The sequence below is a fragment of the Ochlerotatus camptorhynchus genome, unplaced genomic scaffold (genome assembly GCF_037179485.1).
Source record: "Ochlerotatus camptorhynchus isolate MF236.1 unplaced genomic scaffold, CSIRO-AGI_Acam_v1.1 ptg001081l, whole genome shotgun sequence".
Classification (NCBI taxonomy): Eukaryota; Metazoa; Arthropoda; class Insecta; order Diptera; family Culicidae; genus Ochlerotatus; species Ochlerotatus camptorhynchus.
In genome coordinates, this window is record NW_027041485.1 from 1 (window position 1) to 21,944 (window position 21,944).

The 21,944-nt window shown below is 41.3% G+C and overlaps 1 protein-coding gene across 1 annotated transcript; it reads right to left on the reverse strand.

Annotated features, from left to right (window-relative positions):
* Window positions 1–20,161: 20,161 nt before the first annotated feature.
* Window positions 20,162–20,896, reverse strand: LOC135716043 (uncharacterized). The gene has a single exon (XM_065238891.1). It carries the CDS (start codon window positions 20,810–20,812, stop codon window positions 20,201–20,203), a length of 612 nt encoding a protein of 203 aa, XP_065094963.1. The 5' UTR covers window positions 20,813–20,896; the 3' UTR covers window positions 20,162–20,200.
* Window positions 20,897–21,944: the final 1,048 nt, after the last annotated feature.

Here is a 21,944-nt window from a genome sequence, read left to right on the forward strand (position 1 = left end):
TTGTCTACCTCGAGCCCGAAGGGAATCATAAAAATGTGATCTGACTCCACGATACTCCGCACAAGACCAAAGGATGTGATCAGCGTCCTGGTAACCTTGTCCACATTCACAGAGATTGCTGTCTCCCAACCCCACACGGAACAAGTGAGCGTTTAGACAATAGTGATTGGACATGAGACGAGACATCACGCGTATGAAGTCTCGACTCAAGTCCAACCCTTTGAACCATGCAAACTTCGACACCTTAGGGATAATTGAATGTAGCCATTGTCCCAAGCTTCCTTCACTCCATTGATGTTGCCAGCTAACGAGCGACTGCTGACGATAAATAGAGAAAAATTCACTATAGGCGATCTGTCGATCATAAATGTCGCCTTCCATAGCGCCCACCTTCGCAAGTGAATCCGCCTTCTCATTGCCCAAAATTGAGCAATGCGAAGGGACCCACGCGAAGGTGATGATGAAAGAGCGCACGGATAAAGTACTAAGCAGTTCTCGTATTTTCAAGAGAAAATACGAGAAGTGCTTTACCGGCCTATGGAACGGATAGCCTCGACAGAACTGAGACTATCCGTAAAAATAAATTAGTGGTGTGGAAGAAGTGAAGCAATAGTTTCCAAAGTGTAGTGAATTGCTGCCAGTTCAGCCACATACACAGAACAAGGAGCTTCAAGTTTTCGAGAGGCGCTATGAAATTCATTAAATACACCAAAACCAGCGGACTCCTCTATTAGAGATCCATCTGTGAAAAACGTTCTTGCAGAATCTACATGGCCAAACTTTGCAGCGTATAATGACGGAGCAATCATAGGACGATGATGCTCTGGAATTCCGCGGATTTCCTGCGTCATAGATAAATCAAAATTCACTGTATTGCCGAAATCGGAGAAGATTACACGATTGGGAATATTTCTTGAAGGGTTGACATCCTGTGTTAAATATAGGTAGTACAAAGTCATAAAACATGTTTGAGGATTTAGCTCCAGAAGCTTCTCAAAATTTTCGATCACCAGTGGGTTCATTACTTCGCAACGGGTGAGGAGCCTCAGAGATAACTCTGAAAAACGGACGGATAGTGGCAACATGCCCGCCAGCACTTCGAGACTCATAGTATGAGTCGAGTGCATGCATCCTAACGCGATACGAAGACAGCGATACTGGATCCATTCCAGCTTGATGATGTGCGTTTTAGCTGCCGACTGGAAGCAAAAACTACCGTACTCTAAAACCGATAAAATCGTTGTCCGGTACAACGTCAGAAGATCTTGTGGATGGGCTCCCCACCACGTTCCGGTAATTGATCGAAGGAAATTGATCCTTAGTTGGCATTTTCGTCTCAGATACTCAATGTGGGATCTCCAGGTGCATTTGGAATCGAACCAGACCCCGAGATATTTAAAAGACATGGAATGAGTGATCGGTTTACCCAAAAGTTGAAGCTTTGGTTGTGCTGGGCTATGCTTCCTAGAAAAAACGACCAACTCAGTTTTCTCCGTGGAGAATTCGATACCTAGCTGAATAGCCCAAGTAGACAAATTGTCCAAGGTATCCTGTAAGGGTCCTTGCAGGTCAACCTCTTTTGGCCCTGTGATAGACACTACGCCATCATCTGCAAGTTGTCTCAACGTGCAATTGTCAATTTCTCTAACGTAGAAATTATACAAAAGGGGGCTTAAACATGAGCCTTGGGGGAGACCCATGTAGCTAAATCGAAAAGCTGTAGAATTTCCATGAGAAAAGCTCATATGTTTTTCTGACAACAAATTGTACAAAAAATTATTAATTAATGGAGACAATCCACAAATGTGGAGTTTCTCTGAAAGAACTTCAACGGATACTGAATCAAAAGCCCCTTTGATATCCAAGAACACAGAAGCCATTTGCTCTTTCTTAGCAAAAGCTAACTGAATTTCCGAGGAAAGCAACGCGAGACAGTCGTTCGTTCACTTACCCCTACGGAAACCAAATTGAGTATCTGAAAGAAGGTGGTTCGTCTCAACCCATTTGTCGAGGCGAAAAAGGATCATTTTCTCCATCAATTTCCGAATACACGACAGCATCGCGATGGGCCGATACGAATTGTGATCCGACGCGGGTTTATCAGGCTTTTTAATGGCTATCACCCTTACTCGTCTCCAATCGTCGGGAACAATATTGAGCTCCAAGAACTGATTGTACAAGTTCAACATGCGCCTCTTAGCGACGTCTGGGAGGTTTTTCAGCAAGTTGAACTTGATTCTATCAGATCCCGGGGCAGAATTGCCACACGAAAGGAGAGCGAGTGAAAGTTCCACCATTGAAAAAGGCTGACTGATTTCGTCTACCGAATTCGCGTTTTCGCGAGGAATCAACTGCGACGGCACGGAATCCGGACACACTTTTCGCGCGAATTTAAGAATCCATTGATCCGAGCATTCCTCGCTTTCGTTGTTAGTAGACCGGTTACGCATTCTTCGCGCCGTACTCCAAAGCGTATTCATAGACGTTTCACGCGACAATCCGTCTACAAACTGCCGCCAGTAACCCCGTTTTTTGGCCTTGATGAGGCTCTTGAGTTCGCGTTCAAGAGATGTGTATGCGTCGAAATGCTCGCGTGTTCCGCGTTTCCGAAAAAGTTTAAACGCGTCGGACTTTTTACGGTAAACCTCCGTGCATTGTTGATCCCACCAGAGCGATGGTGTTTTCTTACGAATAGACGATCGCGGCACCGGTCGTGTTTGAGCTTGAAGTGCGCTGTCGACGATGAGATTAGAGAGGAAATTATATTCCTCCAACGGCGGAAGCTCTTCTACTGACGATACAGTATCGTCTATCGCGGATTTGAACTTAGTCCAATCAATGTTACGGGTTAGATCATACGCAACGTTAACGGATTCTGACGAGTTGAACCCACTGGCAATCGAAATTTTGATCGGCAGATGATCACTACCGTGCGGATCCTGGATTACATGCCAAGTGCAATCCAACGATAGTGAATTGGAGCAAAAGGTGAGGTCTAATCTGCTACCATTCGAGGATGGACCAGCCAAACGTGTTACTTCTCCATTGTTAAGTATTGTCATGTTGAAGTTGTCGCAGAGATCATAAATCAAAGTAGAACGGTTATCATCGTACACTCCCCCCAGCCTGTACCGTGGGAGTTAAAATCTCCCATGATCAACCATGGAGCGGGAAGTACCGCACATATGTCGAAAAGTTGTTTGCGATTAACAGAGACTCTAGGAGCAATATATACAGAAGCAATACAAAGGCTCTTACCTTTAATAGCCTGACATGCGACAACTTCAATACCGGGGAATTCGGGAAGATTCACTCTATAGAAGGAATGGCACTTTTTGATCCCCAAAAGTACCCCTCCTCCACGTGAATCCTCACGATCCAATCGAATAATGTTAAAATCAAGAAAAGGGATCAATTTCTGAAGAGAGCCATGTTTCACAGAGGGCAAATGCATCGCAATTATTGTTATGGACTAAATACTTGAACGAATCTAATTTCGGAATAAGACTTCGACAATTCCACTGTAGAACAGTGATCAAATCCCCGACCTCGTTTGGAAAATTATCCATCGAAGGAGATGATAGCTGCAAGAAGGGGCCATTTTGAAGTCAATTGCTTCAAGAAGGATTTCACAGTCGGAAGCAATGTGAGGACAATGCTTTTCAGAGGATCAGAAATGTTGAGGTATTTGAGAATACCGTCCACAATGTCATCAAATGAGAACAGCCCAGATGAAGAAGGGGTTTCTGTTCTTAAAATTGGGGCATCAGGGGTTTTGGATGTCCCCGGAAGAGGTGGAAAATCCTGGGTATAATCAGTTCTGCGGAATCCAGGAGGAGTAGAAGTCTCCTTTTTTTCACCACTCCTTGATTTGGGCAAGCTGATTTGGGGTTCTTGATCTGCAACTTTCCGCGAACGGATGCGTTTTCGTTTCCGGGCAGAACCTTCCGGAAAACTGAAAGAAACTCCCTCCTCAGCCAAGTCAGAGCCAGACTCGTCATCTGACAAAAGAGCGAAGGGATTTGTTTCGTTGGTCGATGGCTTGGCTGTCTTAAGCATTTCTGCAAAAGACCGCCTGGAACGTTCCTTAAGGGAGCGTTTTATTTTGTCCCCGAGCTGTTTGTACGCCGGGCACGACGAGAGAGCATGAGGAGGAGTTCCATTGCAGTACACGCATTTTGGTGCAGTAGCTGCGCAGGCGCCATCCTCATGCTTCTCCCCGCATGTGGAGCAGCGTGCCTTGTTGCCGCAGTGGGAGGCCGTATGTCCCAACCGCTTACAATTCTGGCAGTTCATGACCCGAGGTACAAACAACCGCACAGGAAGACGAAGTTTTCCCAGCTCGATGTATTGAGGAAGGGCAGATCCAGAAAAGGTCACCCGAAACGAGTCTGTGGGGGTAAAACTCTTTTTACCCTCGCTGAGCGATACTGACTTCATTCTATGAACGGCCAGTATCTTTACCGGAGGAAGCAAGGGGTTCTTGAATCGGCCAACCGCTTGCTTCTCCAGTATCTCGGGGTTCAGGCTCGCCTCAGTGACCACGCCTTCGATCTCCACATCACAGGCTGGAATGTACACCCTATATTCCAGTGTGAAAAACTGGGAAACAGCAATTTCATTGGCCTGTTTCAGGTTAGCGACGGTCACACGAAGTTTGTTGTGCCTAACCTTCGTTATTTCGGTCACGGCAGAGAATCGCGTTGTCAGATCATCAGATATCTGAACAACATTCAAGGGTTTGTTTTTGGGCTGAAAATAGACAACCCATGGGCCAGTCGAGTCATTCGGGTAGGCCCGCAATCTGGAGCTTTTCTCAGCCTGCTCATTGTCAGACTGAGACGACGAACCATGGATGACATCATCATTTTTCTGAGATGAATGGTCATCCATGTCGTCTTCTGACAAAACATCCATTTTGTTCAACTAGTGGGAGCGCAAAACGCTCTCCCTCTGAACGCACAGACACAATACACAGAAAACACTACAAACACAGAAATACAAAATGAAAATTTAACTAATGGGGGAGGAAAAGAAACAAGAAAAAAACAAAAACTTATCTGATAATCCTATACTACTACCACCGAGCGTTATATGTGTAGGCGTTTACACAGATGGCTGGAAGAGACGCGCTGCGTGGATGACCTTCGCTGTGGTGCACTTGATCGAGGCGCGGTACTCAGCGCACACAGGCGCACGATGATTGATGAACGATGTAGATGTAGAAACGGGTGCTCACACCCGATGATGATGATACGTAAGCGGGTATGCGTGAGCGCGTATGCGTGACCACGCAACGATGATGCCCAAATTGTTTTGCGAATTACCAATAGCACAGATTAATCGTTCCGAAAATGACACTTTCTACTACAAAAAAAACTCACTTTTCGATCAATTTACCGGGAACTATGCCAGGAGTCACTTAGTGAGAAAAAACTGATAATTTATATCAAACGAATACCGAGAAAACTTCCACAACAACGGAGCGTGAAACAAGTCGACCGTACTTCTTGCTAGGACGCAGTGAGATGTTTTTATGCATTGTTAATGATGAGTATGATCTCGAAATAAGTTAGTTAGTCTGCATCTATGAGATCCCTAATCTTCTATTCGTTGCTCTCTTGTTTGAGGTGCTTGCGGCTAGGGTCCTGATGCATGGTCAATATCGTTGATATTTCTGTGAGTTTCCGCTAGGTCGATTTGGAAATCGCCCAGCGTTGGTTCCTGTAGGAGCACGTCTTACCTCTTGCAGCGTCGATGATTAACGATGATGTGTCGGCCAACGGTTGTCCAGTCCGTCAAGTCCCGACCTTCGTGTCTGCGTTATGTCGACTTGTCTCAACATGAGCTGACTTTAGCTATGTGTTTCAGAGCACGAATGTTCAGCACACTATGTACTTTTATTGTGCACCACACATCTTCCCTCTTCTCGAAATTAAAAAATGTTATAACTTTATCCAACTATATCATAACAGGATCACCTTATCAAACTTTATCCATCTTGACCTAGAAGCCGACATCCTATTTTTTTTTTACTGGGCAGTCTATTTACCACAGTGTATTAGCACTGGGAGCGAGACGGGGATTTCAACAAACTGTCAACACCCAACGAAGATGGAGCAGACGAGAATAAAAACCAAAATACTAAACAATAAACCAAGGAAAGTGTTCAAAACAAAACAAAAACGTGAAAAGCATGGAAATTGACGAACAGGAACGAACTGTTCCTGGGAGAATTCTGCGTGAAAGTTGATTGACCTCTTGACTAGGTCTAGTGTTGTTTCTCTCTCGTCAGCTGTTATTTACCATTCGGTGGGAAAAATAGAGACTCAGCGTATTCTTCAGTGCAGCAAATCATTTTTAGTTTTACGTATGTAAATATATAAAGAGAAACCTGTGGCTTACATAAATCTGTTGATATATAGTTAAGTTCAAGTTTTATCATGTTTAATAACACTAATTATTTGTTTTAGGAGTTTGCGGAATGCTGTCAACTGCTTGAACAAAATCATCCAAATACGCTGGTGCTTTTCTTTCTCGAACTTTTCGTGATGACGTTTCGGGCTGGTTTGAATGCTTCTCTTGAGGATTTTCGACCATTTGGAAACTTTTTTGGTCTGTGAGATGTGGCGCTTCACTACGTGTCCATTTTCGTCGTTGAGCGTAAGGCTGCCGTTGTGCTCCTCGATAACGACGTACTTTTGTGATGAAAAGCGTGATTCGCCCTTCCCGCGTGTGTGACGTTCGATTATAACTGTGTCACCGGGCTTCACTCGACATTGCCGTGCACTCCGCCGTTTGTCCTCGCGTTTTTTTCCAGCCATCTTAGCCTCTTTATCCCTTTCGTTGAAAAGTTCGTCGTCGATATTAACTTTTTCAAAGACAAACAGCGGGAGTCCTCGCTTAATTTTCCTACCTGACATGACCTCCTCCGGGGCTAGCTTTGTCACACTGTGAGTAGCAGCATTGTGAGCATGGATTGCTTCACGTAACTCTATCACGTAATTTGTTTTGTTTATCGAAGCACTTACCATAGCCTTGTTGATAAGCTTCATGTAGCTTTCCACAAGTCCGTTCTGTTGTGGAAACAAGGGGGTCGAGAAAATGGGAGTGATACTGCGTTCTGCACAATACCGTTTGTACTCCTCACCATTGAAAGGGGGGCCGTTATCCGTTTTTATGAATTTCGGTAGGCCTTCCCGTTCGAAGACATCCTCCAAGACCTTCCTTGTTTGCTCGAAACTCGTTGACTTCACAGGACGGGCGATGAGGAACCTAGACCTATAGTCAACGATTACGAGGATGGAAATTCCACTAAATTTGATGTACGGCCCGTTGAAGTCCAACGCAATTGTTTCCCATACAGCCTTTGGAGCAAAGATGCGTTGCATTGGGGTGGGTTTTTCAGGTATTCCATTGACTGCACAAGTAGCGCAAGATTCCACCCATTTCTCTGCGTCTTTTGGCATTCCAGGCCACCAAACACGTTGCCTCAGAATGCTTTTAAGCTTAGCTGCTGAAGGGTGTCCAATGTGGGCTACTTCTAATGTTCTTTTGCGTAATGCCTCCGGTATCACCACGCATCCGGTTTTCACCAGCATGCCATCCCTAGTGCTTAAATCATTTTCAAGGACCTGGTATTTCCGCAAATTTCGTGGCCATTCCCGTGTATTTAGTGCATTCATGACGTCTTGAAGGCATTGGTCTTGTAAAGTAGCTGTTTTAATTTCGCTGTCCGTCACAAATAAGGCCGCATTAGCTTCCAGTGAAGCAATCTCCCAAGGGCTTGAATCGTCGTCGAAGGACTTGTCGTTTCCGTTATATAAGCGTGAGGGAGAGTCAGCTATGTTATCAGCCCCTCGTACGTATTCTACGTTGTAGCTGTAAGGGCTCAATCTCAATGCCCAACCATCAGCTCGTGTTAGTGCCCTCTTGGATTCCTCGCGTGATCGGTTTAGTATAAATGCTACTCCTTGTGCATCTGTACGTAAAGTGAATTGTCTCCCAAGCAAAAAGTAGGAGAAATGCTCCACCGCCCAAACCGCCCCGAGGGCTTCGCGTTGATTTTGTGCGTATCTCTTTTCAGTTGCGGTCAGCGATTTGGAAGCAAAGCTGATAAATCTTGACGACCCATGCATGTCTTCCTGTACTAAGACCGCCCCCAACGCAATCGGTGAGGCATCGGTGTACAAAATCGTTTTATCTTCTTCGGAAAAGAATCCTAATGACACGCAGCACTCGGCAATTCGTTCTTTTACTGTCTTGAAGGCATGACTTTGACGAGGGCCCCACGACCACGATTTTGCAGTGATGACCGCCCACAACGGGCTAGTGATGTCTGCAAAGTTTTGTACATGTGGACTGATGTACGACGCCAACCCTAGGAAACTTCGCAGTTCCGATACGGTCGTAGGTTCACGGAAGTTTCGAATGCTCCTTATCTTTCCCTCGTCGACATGGAATCCATCCTTGTCGAGCTCTTGACCCAGGAATTTAATCCTAGTTTTATCAAATTCACACTTTGCGGTATTTAACGTTAGATTGTTTGCTTTTAGGACTTGCAAGACTTGGTTAACGGTTTTTCGTTACTCTTCTAGGGTCTTTGCGAATATTAGAACGTCGTCTATGTATACGATGACGTTCTTTACATCTTTGAGTATTCTCGTCATTTCCCGCTGAAAAATTTCAGGGGCACAATTAACCCCGAACATCAGCCTGGTGAACCGGAACATACCGCTCTCGGAAAGAAAAGTGGTGAGGTCACGTGATTCGTTATGCAGTTCGAGGTGGTAGAACGCGTTGCTCAGATCGAGTTTAGCGAAGTATGTAGACCCGTGGAGCTTTACCTTCATTTCTTCTATTAGAGGAAGGCGGAAATACTCCCGGTTGATTGCTTTGTTTGGTGCCCTCATATTAACCACCAAGCGGAAGTCATCTTTTCCCTTGGCGACTGCTGACATCCCGCTTATCCAGTTTGGAGCTGTAATCACTTTCTCGATTATACCACGGGACTCCATTTCCTCTAATCTGCGTCTCGCTGCGTCCCGAAATGCTGCAGGGACATTATAGTACGCGTTCTTGACAGTGGGCACGGTTGTATCCACGCTGAATTTCACCTTCACTCCTGGCATTTTTGGAAATTTCGTTGGGTCGTTCGGTGCATCCAGGTTATTCAAATTCGCTCTGACATACAGCAAGCCCATGTCGTTTGCCGTAGCCCGACCGAGGAGTGATCTAAGCCCTTTTCGAACGACGTGAAAAGTTGCGGTTGTGGCTGGTAAATCGGATCCAGGCGTGGTAATTTCTGCCTCAAACATGCACTCTACAACCATAGGTGACTGAGAACCGTATGCATGTAAGCTTTTCTTGCTAGAGTTTTCAACTATTTTGAGCTTCACCTGACCAGACTCGAACTCTTGTTTTAAGTGCAACCAGTCTGACCCACCGATGACGTTCACATCCGCACCCGAGTCGATTAAAAACTGAACCGGTTTGGATGTTCCTAGGCGACAATTTACCAGAACATCGTCAAGAGAAAGGGTATTAACGTGCTAAAATAGGAGAATAGTGATTTTAGATTGAAACTAACATTTTTTTGAAGTTGGGTACTGGAATTTATTCCTGTTTTAGGGTTTCAAGAGACTTAATAATTCATTACCTGATCATTATGTATCTGGCTGTCACGTATGGGGGAACTGTTGTTCTTGATTTTTACCTCCCGGATGTGCTTTTTGCGGCAAACTACTGCAAAGTGGCCTCGTTCACCGCACGAATTACATTGTTTCTGCATCGCTGGGCAAGGATAGTTTTTGTGAGGGAAACGATAGCATCTCGAGCATCTGGTGCGACGACCTCGGTCCTGTAGATCTCGGCGGTCTGGTTGATGTCGCTTTGCTTGCGGCCTGATATCCCATTCGTCCGATCTTATGCGTTTTCCATTGGCTTCGCGATTCGAAGATGTGTGATTCCAACGATTGACTGCATACACTTCCGATTGGTCGTTCACCGGTGTCTCCGCTTCAAAGGCTTCGTCCCGAGTGGCTGCTTGAACTATATAGTTCGTATCGTGCCCGTACGTCCTAGCTGCCTTTACAAGCTCCTTGTTCCTCAAACCCTTTAGGAGCTGTGAGCGTACAAACCTGTCTTGATCGTCGGGGTTGTATCGGCATAACCGAACTTTTGCCACTAGGCGGGAATGGAATGCAATCGCGGACTCGGCTTTTTCTTGCTTCATGTTTGAGAAAGCCTAATGTTCAGCCGCCGTGTCAGTCATTGACTGGAAGTAGTTTCTGATGTTCGCCACGAAGGTATGGTAGCAGTTAATGTCGGTTAAGCTAGGCCTTAGCTTTGCAGCTCTTATGATCCCCTGCAGTTCGTTCCCGATTGAAAGGAACAGCAGCTGCGATCTCCGAGCGGGGTCATTAGTATTGCTGAGTGTTGCCGCGATTTCAAAATTTTCGATGTAGCGGTTCCACTCCTCCCACATTTTGTTGGCAGGGACTCCGCTGGGAAATGGCTTTATGTTATCCCAGCGAATACTCGGTGCGATGGTATCGGACGGGTTTCTGAGGACGGCAGGGCTACTCCAATTTTGATCGGTATCCTGGTAAACAGGAGCCTTTGTTTGGAAGAAACTCAAAGCTTTCGTAAGATCAGCAAGAACATTTTCCACTCTTTGGAGCCGTTCGCTCGTTTCTTCGGGTTTTTTTCTGCCATCGGGTTCAAGAAGAGTCATGCTCGTGTTTTCCGAGTTCACGTTGGTGTCGTTGTTTCTGATTTCCGGGGTTTCGGCCACCGGTTGGACGGACTCACTCGACGCGTTTGACTCCCTGTGTCTGCCAATGCTTTCGTCGGAATCGTAATCCGTTCTTGCTTCTTCAGTTGCCTCCTCCACGAGCTCCGGGTTGTCCTGTTCATCGTCGCTACTTGGTGGCTCAGGGTTGACGGGTGCCCGAACGTACTTTCCCGGGTTTTCCATTTTCGTGAAATGCACTTTTCTTTATCTGAAAATGGATCACACGCATTCCAACGCAATTGAATCGTTAGCACTTAGTGTTAATTCTGTCATTTCTACATAAATGAAACCGATGCCACATAGTTAAATTAGGGGTTATCTCAATCAAGCAATAATAGGTTCTCATGAATCATCAATTAAACATAACATTTTGTTGTTGTCATTTATGTCATTTATTGTAGAAACACGGTTCCAACCAACACAATGGACTTTTGAAACCACTCTTTTGAATTTTGCAGACATCCCGTTCCGCTTAAACACTGTTATCGTTCTGGACTGATTTCAAAATTGCGGACATCCCGTTCCGCCAAGATTTACACTACCTGTCGTACTGTTACGACATTCGGCTTCGTTTGAGCTCTGCGGACATCCCGTTCCGCCTGAACACTGTGGTTGTCTTAAACCACTTTTATTTTATAAAAATTTGTCTGAAAATTTGCGGACATCCCGTTCCGCTTAAACCCTGTCCAAAAAAGACACCAGAGATCTGCGGACATCCCGTTCCGCCAAAACACTATGGTCGCTCTGAGCAGCTTGATTTAATGTGTAGTAGATTGAAACTTTGCGGACATCCCGTTCCGCTAAAACACTGCGGTCATCTTGACCCGCCTGACTTCTACGGACATCCCGTTCCGCCGAGTCGACATAACCTCAAATGGTCTCTAACTAAATTTTCTAGGTAGGGTCTGGGTGATTCTCTTTTTGATAAGTTTATTAAAAAAAGGTAACAATAGTACACCAGGTTGCTGGATTTAAGAAGTTGCTTTAATAAAGCAACTCCTGGCAGGATCGCCAATGTGAGTTTCCGCTAGGTCGATTTGGAAATCGCCCAGCGTTGGTTCCTGTAGGAGCACGTCTTACCTCTTGCAGCGTCGATGATTAACGATGATGTGTCGGCCAACGGTTGTCCAGTCCGTCAAGTCCCGACCTTCGTGTCTGCGTTATGTCGACTTGTCTCAACATGAGCTGACTTTAGCTATGTGTTTCAGAGCACGAATGTTCAGCACACTATGTACTTTTATTGTGCACCACACAATTTCTTGATTTTGTTGTTAAGGAATCCGATTTTGATTGACAAAGGGGCGCGCTTTTGGAGCGTGCTCTAACTTTTCGAACGGTATAAATAGTGGGCCCTTTCAATTAGAATCGGTTCCTTGCGATCGAAGCACGAATGACAACTGTATTCAAATCTAATACTTCATAATTTCTGAATTCATGTTTTAAACTAAGAATACTTAGATATACTATAATAGATCAATTATTGGTTGCAGTGGTTTTTAATGATGGTATAGATGATAACTGAGGGAACATTCATTAGTTACCTTTCACAATAAATTGGTAGTCATTTAGAATTCAGCATTAAGCAACGCTCCTCAGTCGCAGGCCCGCTAGCCTCATATACGCTGGCAGGTATTAACTTGGTTAATATTTATTTAACATAAATTGGTTAGTTAACATTTGTTCTGAAATTTTCGTCAGTAAAAGATAAGAAATCATTAGAAAACATTTCATTACTCTGACAATGGGTTTTTCTGATGTGCGATTCTGATTCTTCCACTGAGCTATGAAGGTGAAAAAATAGTTTAAATTTTTGTCATACGACAAAAATCGATTGGGCATTGTATATGTCTGGAAAAAAAATGGAAAATTACAGAAGACATAAGCTAGGCTATGGTACAGATAACAATACTATTTTCCTACATTTGTCTCTGTTTGTAACTTCCAATCTAAATAGGCCCATTGCAATTGTTTTGCTGATAAACGAATTCTCTTACTAATATCGGCGGTTATGGCCTGATAGTACCGGTAATTGCTTCCATAGCACAACATATTTCTAATTCATATCTGTTTTGGCAAACCCATCTGAAGTGATAACGTTTAATCAAGCCCACACAGTTGGTGTGATTTGGTTGGAATGCTTTGATTTCAAGAGTTTGTTTTTGAGACTACGTGATTGCTACATCTAGCGACGTAACTGCCCAGATAATGGAATGGGCTCCATAAAGAGCAAGCTGGTTTGCAAATTAAAATTGCCAGAATGAACATTCCTTACGATTTGATGGACCGAACTAAAGTACTGATGATTTTTGTTTCGCTTCGTATCCAGTAATGACAGGTGGAAACGATTCCCAAAATATAATTATTTGAGAAATAAAGCTTAATGTCAGCTTAATGCGTATCTAAATTGCTCTATCGCTCTAACACTTATCTGTATTTGACGGGTTATGCCATCCTGTTACCGTCTGTGTAAAACAATCGCTCACATACACTTCTTAATGTTATAAATATAATCCTATGTGTTAACCAAGAATTTCAATACCTGCACAGTAACAATTTGCAATGTATCATGCAATTTGAAGTGTAAACTTGTAAATTGATTCACACTAAAATGTATTAAACAATGATAACGGTTGAACACGAAAACCTTGTTAGGGATTAAAAATGCGTTTTTTTTCATAGTTCAATGTAACAGATATGCATTAGTAGGTATTATGTTTATAGTAAGACCATTATTCCATCTTACCGTAGGCCAATGTTCGTACATGGCCCATCATCTTTTGCAATTGCAATTGCAGTTCCTTCAGTACATATGTGCTTCACAATTGACCAGTATTCCTCAGTTGGCCTCAGTTCCGGAGTATTGGCCGGATTCATCTCCTTTGGAACCACTGTGACGTCATTTTCGCTGTACCACTGTTTGGTGGAATTTGAGTAGTGGCAGCTTGCCAAGTCCGGCCAGAATTGACAATCCACCTTATGCTGCTCCAGAAAAGGCAGTAGTCTCTTCCGTAGGCACTCCTCCTGGTAAACTGGCTGGTTTATGGTCCCAGAAGTAACGAAAGTTTCCCTTTTCAGCCCACAGCAGCAGATTGCTTACCAGACAAAGACATTTTTGGGGATTTTCGACTTCTTTTTGATTTTACATTCTTCCGGGCACTCTTCCGGTCAACCGATGTATACAATTACAGACCAGGAAATCGATAGAAAACTGACAAATCCAAAAGTTATGCTACTCTCGAGCGGATAGACCGGTATTTTTGTTTCGAGCGTGCAGGATCGAATTGCAACCTGCTTGCTCCGGTTAAGTCATGATGTAAACAAATGAACTTATTCTGACCACAAATGCCTACTATGATTATATACACTATTTGCGTGATCCAGTTTTTTTTTAAATTACTTAAAAAATGGCAGCGGTGTTATTGTGTTCAACCTTTATGTAGTCAAAATCTAAGAGGAAGAGGAGGCAATACGAACCACTTTTCTGTCAAACGTGAACCAGCTCGTGATTGGCCGATTTGAAGTTCGTAAGATAGAGATAGAGATAGAGATAGATATAGATAGAGATAGAGATTAAAGAGTAAGCATCCAGTTGTCTCCTCTTCCTCTCAGGTTAAAATTAAGCTTCCTTAGTGCACTTTATAACATGTAGGCCAGAACAATAGTTTTTACTTTTGTCATGAGGGAGGAAATAAAGCAAAACTTGAATTGAAAGTCGTATTTTTCTTCTGTTAGGTTGAAATTTCGAGCTGTTTCATAGATTCTTAAACGTTGATCACCTACTTATGATTTTTATGATGTTTTATTAGTTTTGAAATGGTTAGACAATATTTATAGTCATCAATCGTGATTGTAGAGTATATTAATATGGCTATTTTGTTTTGCTAAATCCTTTTTCCATGGTACTAAAATAATTTGACATAAAGTTTTTTGATCAGGTTGCTTAATTTCATTTTTTTTTTCAGGTTTTTATTAATTTTTTGATAAACTCTCAAGTACCTATCTTCTATGACTGAAAACTCATTTGCCACAGCACACCTTCAAGAACTTGATTGATTGATTTTCTTTATTTAAGAGATACAGCCGTAGGCTGGTTAAACTCCGATTCCTTTTAAAACTGCAAATTTCCAAAGCTTCATCAGGCATAAGTGCCACAAGCAGAGTCATTTAGCTGAAATTGTAAAAAAAAAATTATAAGGCACAATGCGTGAAGTCGTTATAAACCTACCATCATCCGCATAGTAAAAACCCAGATTGGAAAAAGTATATCTTGCCAATTTTTTCAGATGGCAAATAAAATCAAACTGATAAAACTTTTTTTTATAAACTAACGGATTTTAGTGATACTTAAAGCAAATGTAAAGACTATAAAATTTCAGCATAATTGGTTCATTGTACTTCAGAAAATTCAATTTTTTAATAGGGTATTTCAAAAAGAAGCATTTTGCTAAAAATGGTCAATCTTCATACAGATTCAACCAACTAAGGATCAGCGGCACCGGTGGTGTAGTGGTAAGCGTGATTACCTCTCACCTCAGCAGGCCTGGGTTCAATCCCAGTCGGCACCGCCGGGATGTTCTGAGGCATAGCATCTCTGATCACGCATTCCTTCGGAAGGGAAATTAAGCCGTTGGTCCCCGGTTCATGAGTTGATGGGTCGCTAGGTAGTAGGGTCCAGGTGTGGGAGCTTCCTCCCTGGCGTTGGTAGCATTGGTGCTCAGCACGGAAAACAAGATCGACGGAAAACAAATCAAAGAAAAAAAAAAAACCAACTAAGGTAAAAATGTTTCCGATAAATTTCAAATACTTGAAAAAATAGTAGCCAAGATTTCAGAACATTTCATGGACATCTGAAAAAAGTTAGCGGCACCGGTGGTATAGTGGTAAGCGTGATTATCTCTCACCCCAGCAGGCCTGGGTTCAATTTGGAAAAAATCAAACTTTTGAAGAAATCATTTTTAGTCCCAATATTTAAATCTGGCAAACGGTCAGACAATAAAAACTATAGAGATATTGCAATTATGTCATGCATTCCTAAAATGTTTGAAGCAATTGTTAACCAGAAAATATTTAACCAGGTTAAACATCGCATTTCAAATAATCAACATGTTTTTTTTAAAGGTCGGTCAACGTCTACTAATCTGTTGGAATTTGTAAACTTTTCTATTGAAGCAATGGATAGAGGTAATACCGTTGAAACCTTATACTCTGACTTTAGTAAGGCCTTTGACATTCCCTTACTTCTTTTTAAATTAAAACGTTTAGGTATGACAAGTACACTTTTAAAATGGATTGGATCATACTTGATAGAAAGAACACAGATGGTCCACTTTAAAGGAAAAATGTCCTCGTCAGTTAATGTTACCTCGGGAGTTCCACAGGGATCTCATTTAGGTCCTTTATTATTTATTTTATTTGAGGATGACGTGAAGTTTGTGTTGAATTGCTTAAATGTGCTCATATATGCTGACGATATGAAACTGTACATGGAAATCTTTAACAATTCTGATTTGCTACATTTAAAAAATGAAATTGAAGTTTTCTACAATCGGTGCGTATCTGTGTAGTCTGCTGGATATTAATGTTAAAAATGCAATATTATATCTTATTCCAGAAAACACACTACTCTAGATTTTACATATACTCTAGGAAACCAACTGCACCCAACCGGTGGATGTAAGATTCGCTTACAATTATGTGGGATTCATCATCAGAGGATGTAAGTGGAGACCGCATGAACCGAGGATGCGATATACCTAGCTGCGGTCCGATGTAAGAAAATTGGAGACCGAAAAATGTGGAGTTGTATTAGTGAGTGAAATTAATATGTCGAAAAAAATAGAAAAGAGGTTGCCGACTGGACTCGAACCACGGACGTTGCGACTAGCAGACCTGTGCTTTCTCCACTGCTCTCTCCATGCTTCTGAATATGGTCAGCCTAAAAGCAAACATGAAGCGCTCATTTTCTCGCATGCTCGACTTCGTATGCTTTTTCTGCTGGAGAGATTCGAGTTAAGTGTGTGCGTCGTTCTACAATGTTCTACAATGTGCGTCGTTCTACAAGCTTACTGGTACCTTGTATAGACCAAAAGCGTAGATGCAACACGAAATAAAAGTGCTCGACTTCGTATGCTTTTTCTGCTGGAGAGATTCGAGACAAGTGTGTGCGTCGTTCTACAATGTTCTACAATGTGCGTCGTTCTACAAGCTTACTGGTATAGTCGAAAGCGTAGATGGAGCACGAAATAAAAAAAAAAGACAAAAAACCATTACATCGCCTGCATGGTCAATTGCTAACATTCGTTGCGATGTTCATGAACAGAGGATGATAGGAACTGGAACTAACATTCATTGTAATAGATTTTTGGTTTGCGTGTAGATATTTGTATATGCAGTCTACATTTATTGACAATTTCAAATAAAACGTATGTTTTAAAATAGCATGTAAGGCAACAGCACTATTGTAAAACGGTCTACACTGATTGACGACAAATAAATAAATACATCCCAGTCGGAGCCGCCGGGATGTTCTGAGCAGGGCTGACAAATGTCAATTTCAATGAAAGATCTCACGCGATATTTACAGAGATACTTCTGTCACTATCATTGGATGAGAAAACGATGATAGAGTTTTTTTTTTTCAAAATCTCATCGAATTTTTTGTCATGATAGAACGTGACAGTGTTGTAATCATCGTAACTACTAGTTCATTTAACACTATTGAAGTAACTTTTACCGAGGAAATCTTAATATTATATTCACTCTACCGATTACATACGGTTGTTTGCTTAAATTCATCTAAATCAGTTAAAAATGTTGATGTCAAAACCGAATAAGAATTATTCTCGTGAGTGCTTGATCGTTGAAAAATGACTAGAAAGCTAATGATAGGTAGTTTCGTCTCGTGAAAGTAAGAGGGCCTGTTTTCTCTTAGTAACATGACGGCCGTGATATTTACCAGCTCTGGTTCTGAGGCATAACATCTCCGATCAGGAAGGGCCGGTGCCGGTGGTGTAGTGGTAAGCGTGACTGCTTTCTCACCCTAATGGGTCTGGGTTCAATTCCAGCCAAGGTCGGTGGGGTTTTTCTGAGGCATAAAAATCGCTGGTCACGTTTCCTTCGGAAGGGAAGTAAAGCCGTTGGTCCCGGCCTATGTGTGTTTGAATGGGTGCGATATCCTACGCAGGTGTATATTCGATTGCCGTCAATCGGTGGAGTTAAAAATATAGCGATGATATATACTTATTATATCTAAGCTCCACCAAGCTCAATCAATTTTAAATCAGGTCCTGATTATATAAAACAGCAAAAGGTTATCTACCATTTCATTCCACTTAATTCATTTTGGTATTTATGACAGATATCTGAAAGCGAATTTGGCAGGTTTTATGTGTCAAACACTTGCCTTTCAACCTTTTCTTGTATTTAACAAGTACAAAATATATTTATAATATCTAATGACTTCAATATTCGAAAAATAATTTTTTTTATAGCAAGTAAGTGGAAGCAAGTCTGATCACGGTTATCGAAAATTTAATTTAATGTTCGAAAGTGCAAGCAAGATAAAAAAAAAATCATCGAACCGCTCAAGTCTTTTCCAAAATCGAGTCCAAAATTGGCGTTCTAACACGTTCTAACGTCCATAAAGATTATTAGGAACAAAAATGAGAAAGGAACTATTTATATAAATTTTCAGGAAAAGGGCAGGTTCAAAATATCCACGCAAAGTCACAGATAACATCGAGTTATCAAACAAATTTGTCTAGCAACGATGGTGACGAACTAACGCTAAGTATTTCTTAAGTATTTTCAAGTATTTCTAAGTATCTTACATATCAGTAAGGATTTTTTGTGTACAACGCAGTAAATACAAAGATTAGAGTGGGATGCCCCTAGGTATGGCAATAACAAAAAGTATCGTGTTTAAACGGAATACTATGTACTTAGTATACCTGAACACGGAAAAAAATACAAAATTTTTCAAAATTATCAGCTTCAAATTTGATGAATATTCAATAATTCAATGTTAATTTAGATTTTAACCATCACCATAATTTGATGCATTACCCCTCGGTTTGATATTAGCGTCTTACCACCTGCAGCTATCCACCGCAGCTAAATTAACATTAAGAAAATTTGCCAAAAACTATCAAGAAATTTCAAGGGATGATGGGAAATTTGGAGAATCTCAGGCATGTTCCGAAAATTTTAGGGTCATTAGGCAAGGAAAATTGCAGGAACATTAATAAATATTCCAAAGCTTCAGGAAAATTTCAGGAACTCCAGGGCAGATCGAAGAACTTCCAGGCAGTTCAAATTACATCAGGAAATGGGCGAGACCTTTGAAAAAGTTTTGCGAAATTCAGAGAAGTCGAGAGAACTTTAAACTTTACGAAAAACGTCAGGGAAGTCTAGACTTCCGTAAAAGTTTAAAGATGTTGAAGAATTACTTCTGAAAAATGAAGTGCAGTTTCAGCACTTTGAAAAAAAAATCGAGAACTTCAATGTAAATTCTAAAACTGCATTAATTGTTTCAATATAACTTGAGGAAATCAACAGAAATCCAAAAGAAGTTCCAAGAATCTTAAGATATGTTCAAGGAACTTAAGTGAAATTTAGAAAAAAAAACAGGAAAGCTTCTGAAATTTATCAGAAGTTCATATTTAGGGAAACCTAGGAAATCTTTGAGATCCCAAGTAACAATTTTGGTTTTATGAGGGTTCTGTAAACCATGATTTAGATTTATAGCATGCTTTAAAACCTCGATAAAACTTGCAATGTTACTTGTGACCTTGAGGAAAATATAAAATGCTCCAGAAAAATTCATTGATCATCTTCATCCTGAAGAAACATTTTTATTTTTATTTCAAGTTGAATTTCGATCCATTGAATGCTTTTATATACACCCTCGAATGCTTTAGAAATTTTCTCTGTAGTCCCACAGTCTTAATGATTGTATTAAATTCAAAATCTAAAAAATCGTCTCAGATATCCATTAAACCAAGCTAAAAATTTCGAGAAGTTTCAAAGTCCAATACTTCTTCTTCGTCGAATGACCTAGTAATATTTAGATTATCAGGAAAAATACAGCAAAAAATATAAAAATAGTTCCCATCCCGGGAGCCTCCAGTGATCATATTAGAAAGTTGTTGACTTGGAAATTAATAAATAATTATTTTTTATGATAATCAATCTAAAAGTGGTTTTCAGCTAAGTGGTTGCTGAAAAAATTCCCACAAGTACAGATAGTAAACTTTTCCGTACACAATTATGGCAAAGGGCTAGACGATCAGAGTAAAAAGTTAACTTTTTCCTATAGTAATTACCATATTAACTTCAAAGGGCTAGTGCAGTGCGAGTTCGCATTCAAAATTGTGGGAGGATGATCAGGACCTGATTATGAATCTATTAAGTGTGGTGGAGCAAAATCGATATTTTGAACCACCCTAATATATAGTTACTTAAATCTATTACCAACTCACCTAAAGACAAATCACAGGCCGGGCCAAGAATAACATGGCCACAGTCCCTGCCAGTGCCATCCATCGCCGAAACGGTAGCCCTAGCCTGGTCACATTTGTCATCGTAGAAAATCCACCTTATTGCAACCGACGATGGTATAATTTTCTGAGATCTGATATAATCTTCGGCTTTCAATAGCACCGGATGAACTCTTGGTGATGACGCTTCGATACTTGTGTTGGCGGGTAAAATCACTATTATTCTCAATTCACACTTCCACTGATTTGTTTCCAGCTGAGAACTGACGCTTGAGTTGTTTTCGATCACCCGCCTCCCGGAATCGATGGGAACACATATCGCTTCGCACTGTCGAACATCTTGCCGCCGACATTCAGCGTGAGCTGTTGGCAGTAGTAAAGATATAACTGCCAGAATTGCAGCTATTTGAAGAGGGACTTCCCGGAGTTTTCTTTTCCACGACCAATGACAGGAGATGAGCGGTTGCAGAAACATACTTGGTTCACTCATTCTGGAATTATATTCTTCTCTTTTCGCCATCCAACACAATTTTCACTGAAGTGTACCCTTAAGAGCACGAGTTGGACACTGCAAATGACATTTTCTGTCTACCTAGCAGCACGATATTTCTTAATTATTTTCTTGTGATAATATTGCCTTCTACCTATCACAGTTCAAATTTCTTTACTTCACTTGTGAATCCATGAAGGTGTGCTTTTTACGAATCTTCCTTGCCAGCCTGATCCTTTTGAATTCAGTGGACATCATGACCATTACACGTTTATCAAACATTTTCATTTGAAATTCACCATTCTGAAAATAGAAGAGAAGAAGCATACCGTTAAGCTGGTCATTCTAAATACTGTTATAACAGCCTAAGGCTGAAAGCCTCCTAAATAAAGCTAAATAATAATAATAATAATACTGTTATAAAAGGCTTAAGATTCGATTCGAAATATTTTAAAACTTTTTGAAGCGATTTATGTTCACAGCAAAGAAGCCATCAAACAATCCCAACACGAAATGCTGCAAATTAAAGACCATGCACGGAAATATTGACAAAACAGCATCACTCACTCAAACTAAAAATGGTCTTCAAGGGATACCTTGTCAATTGTCAATGGCAATGTAGTCATTGACAAAAATGTGCTGTTTTTGATATATGCTAAATTTGAAATGCAATAAAATGATTTAAGCAAAATAAATCCATGGAGCCGTGAAAGGGATCAAACATCTACGTCACTTAGCTGCCTGGATAACAATAATGGAAAAGGAATGCACGAAATCAAACGGTTTGTGAATCTTTGTCATTGATGAAAAAGGAATGAGATTTTGACGAAGGTTTGTGTGGGATTCAATACTTTCAGTGACGGTGTAAAAAATAACCTTGTCAATATCGCGTGAAATCTTTCAATAAAAAATAACAAATCTCTGCCAGTAGTGTGCCCGTTCTTACCTGTTCTATGTATGTTGACAGATTCCTGCATCGAATTTTTATTGCATTTGGCACTTCTTGAAATGGTTACCCTAATAGACAAATACCATAAACGAACTGTATCCTGGATGGCTAAACTATCCCACAAATGGTTTGGATGATACCCCGAACACAGGTTGCTGAAATCGCTTCATCAAAATAAAAAAAAAACTGAGGGTGTTGTATCTGACAGCATTT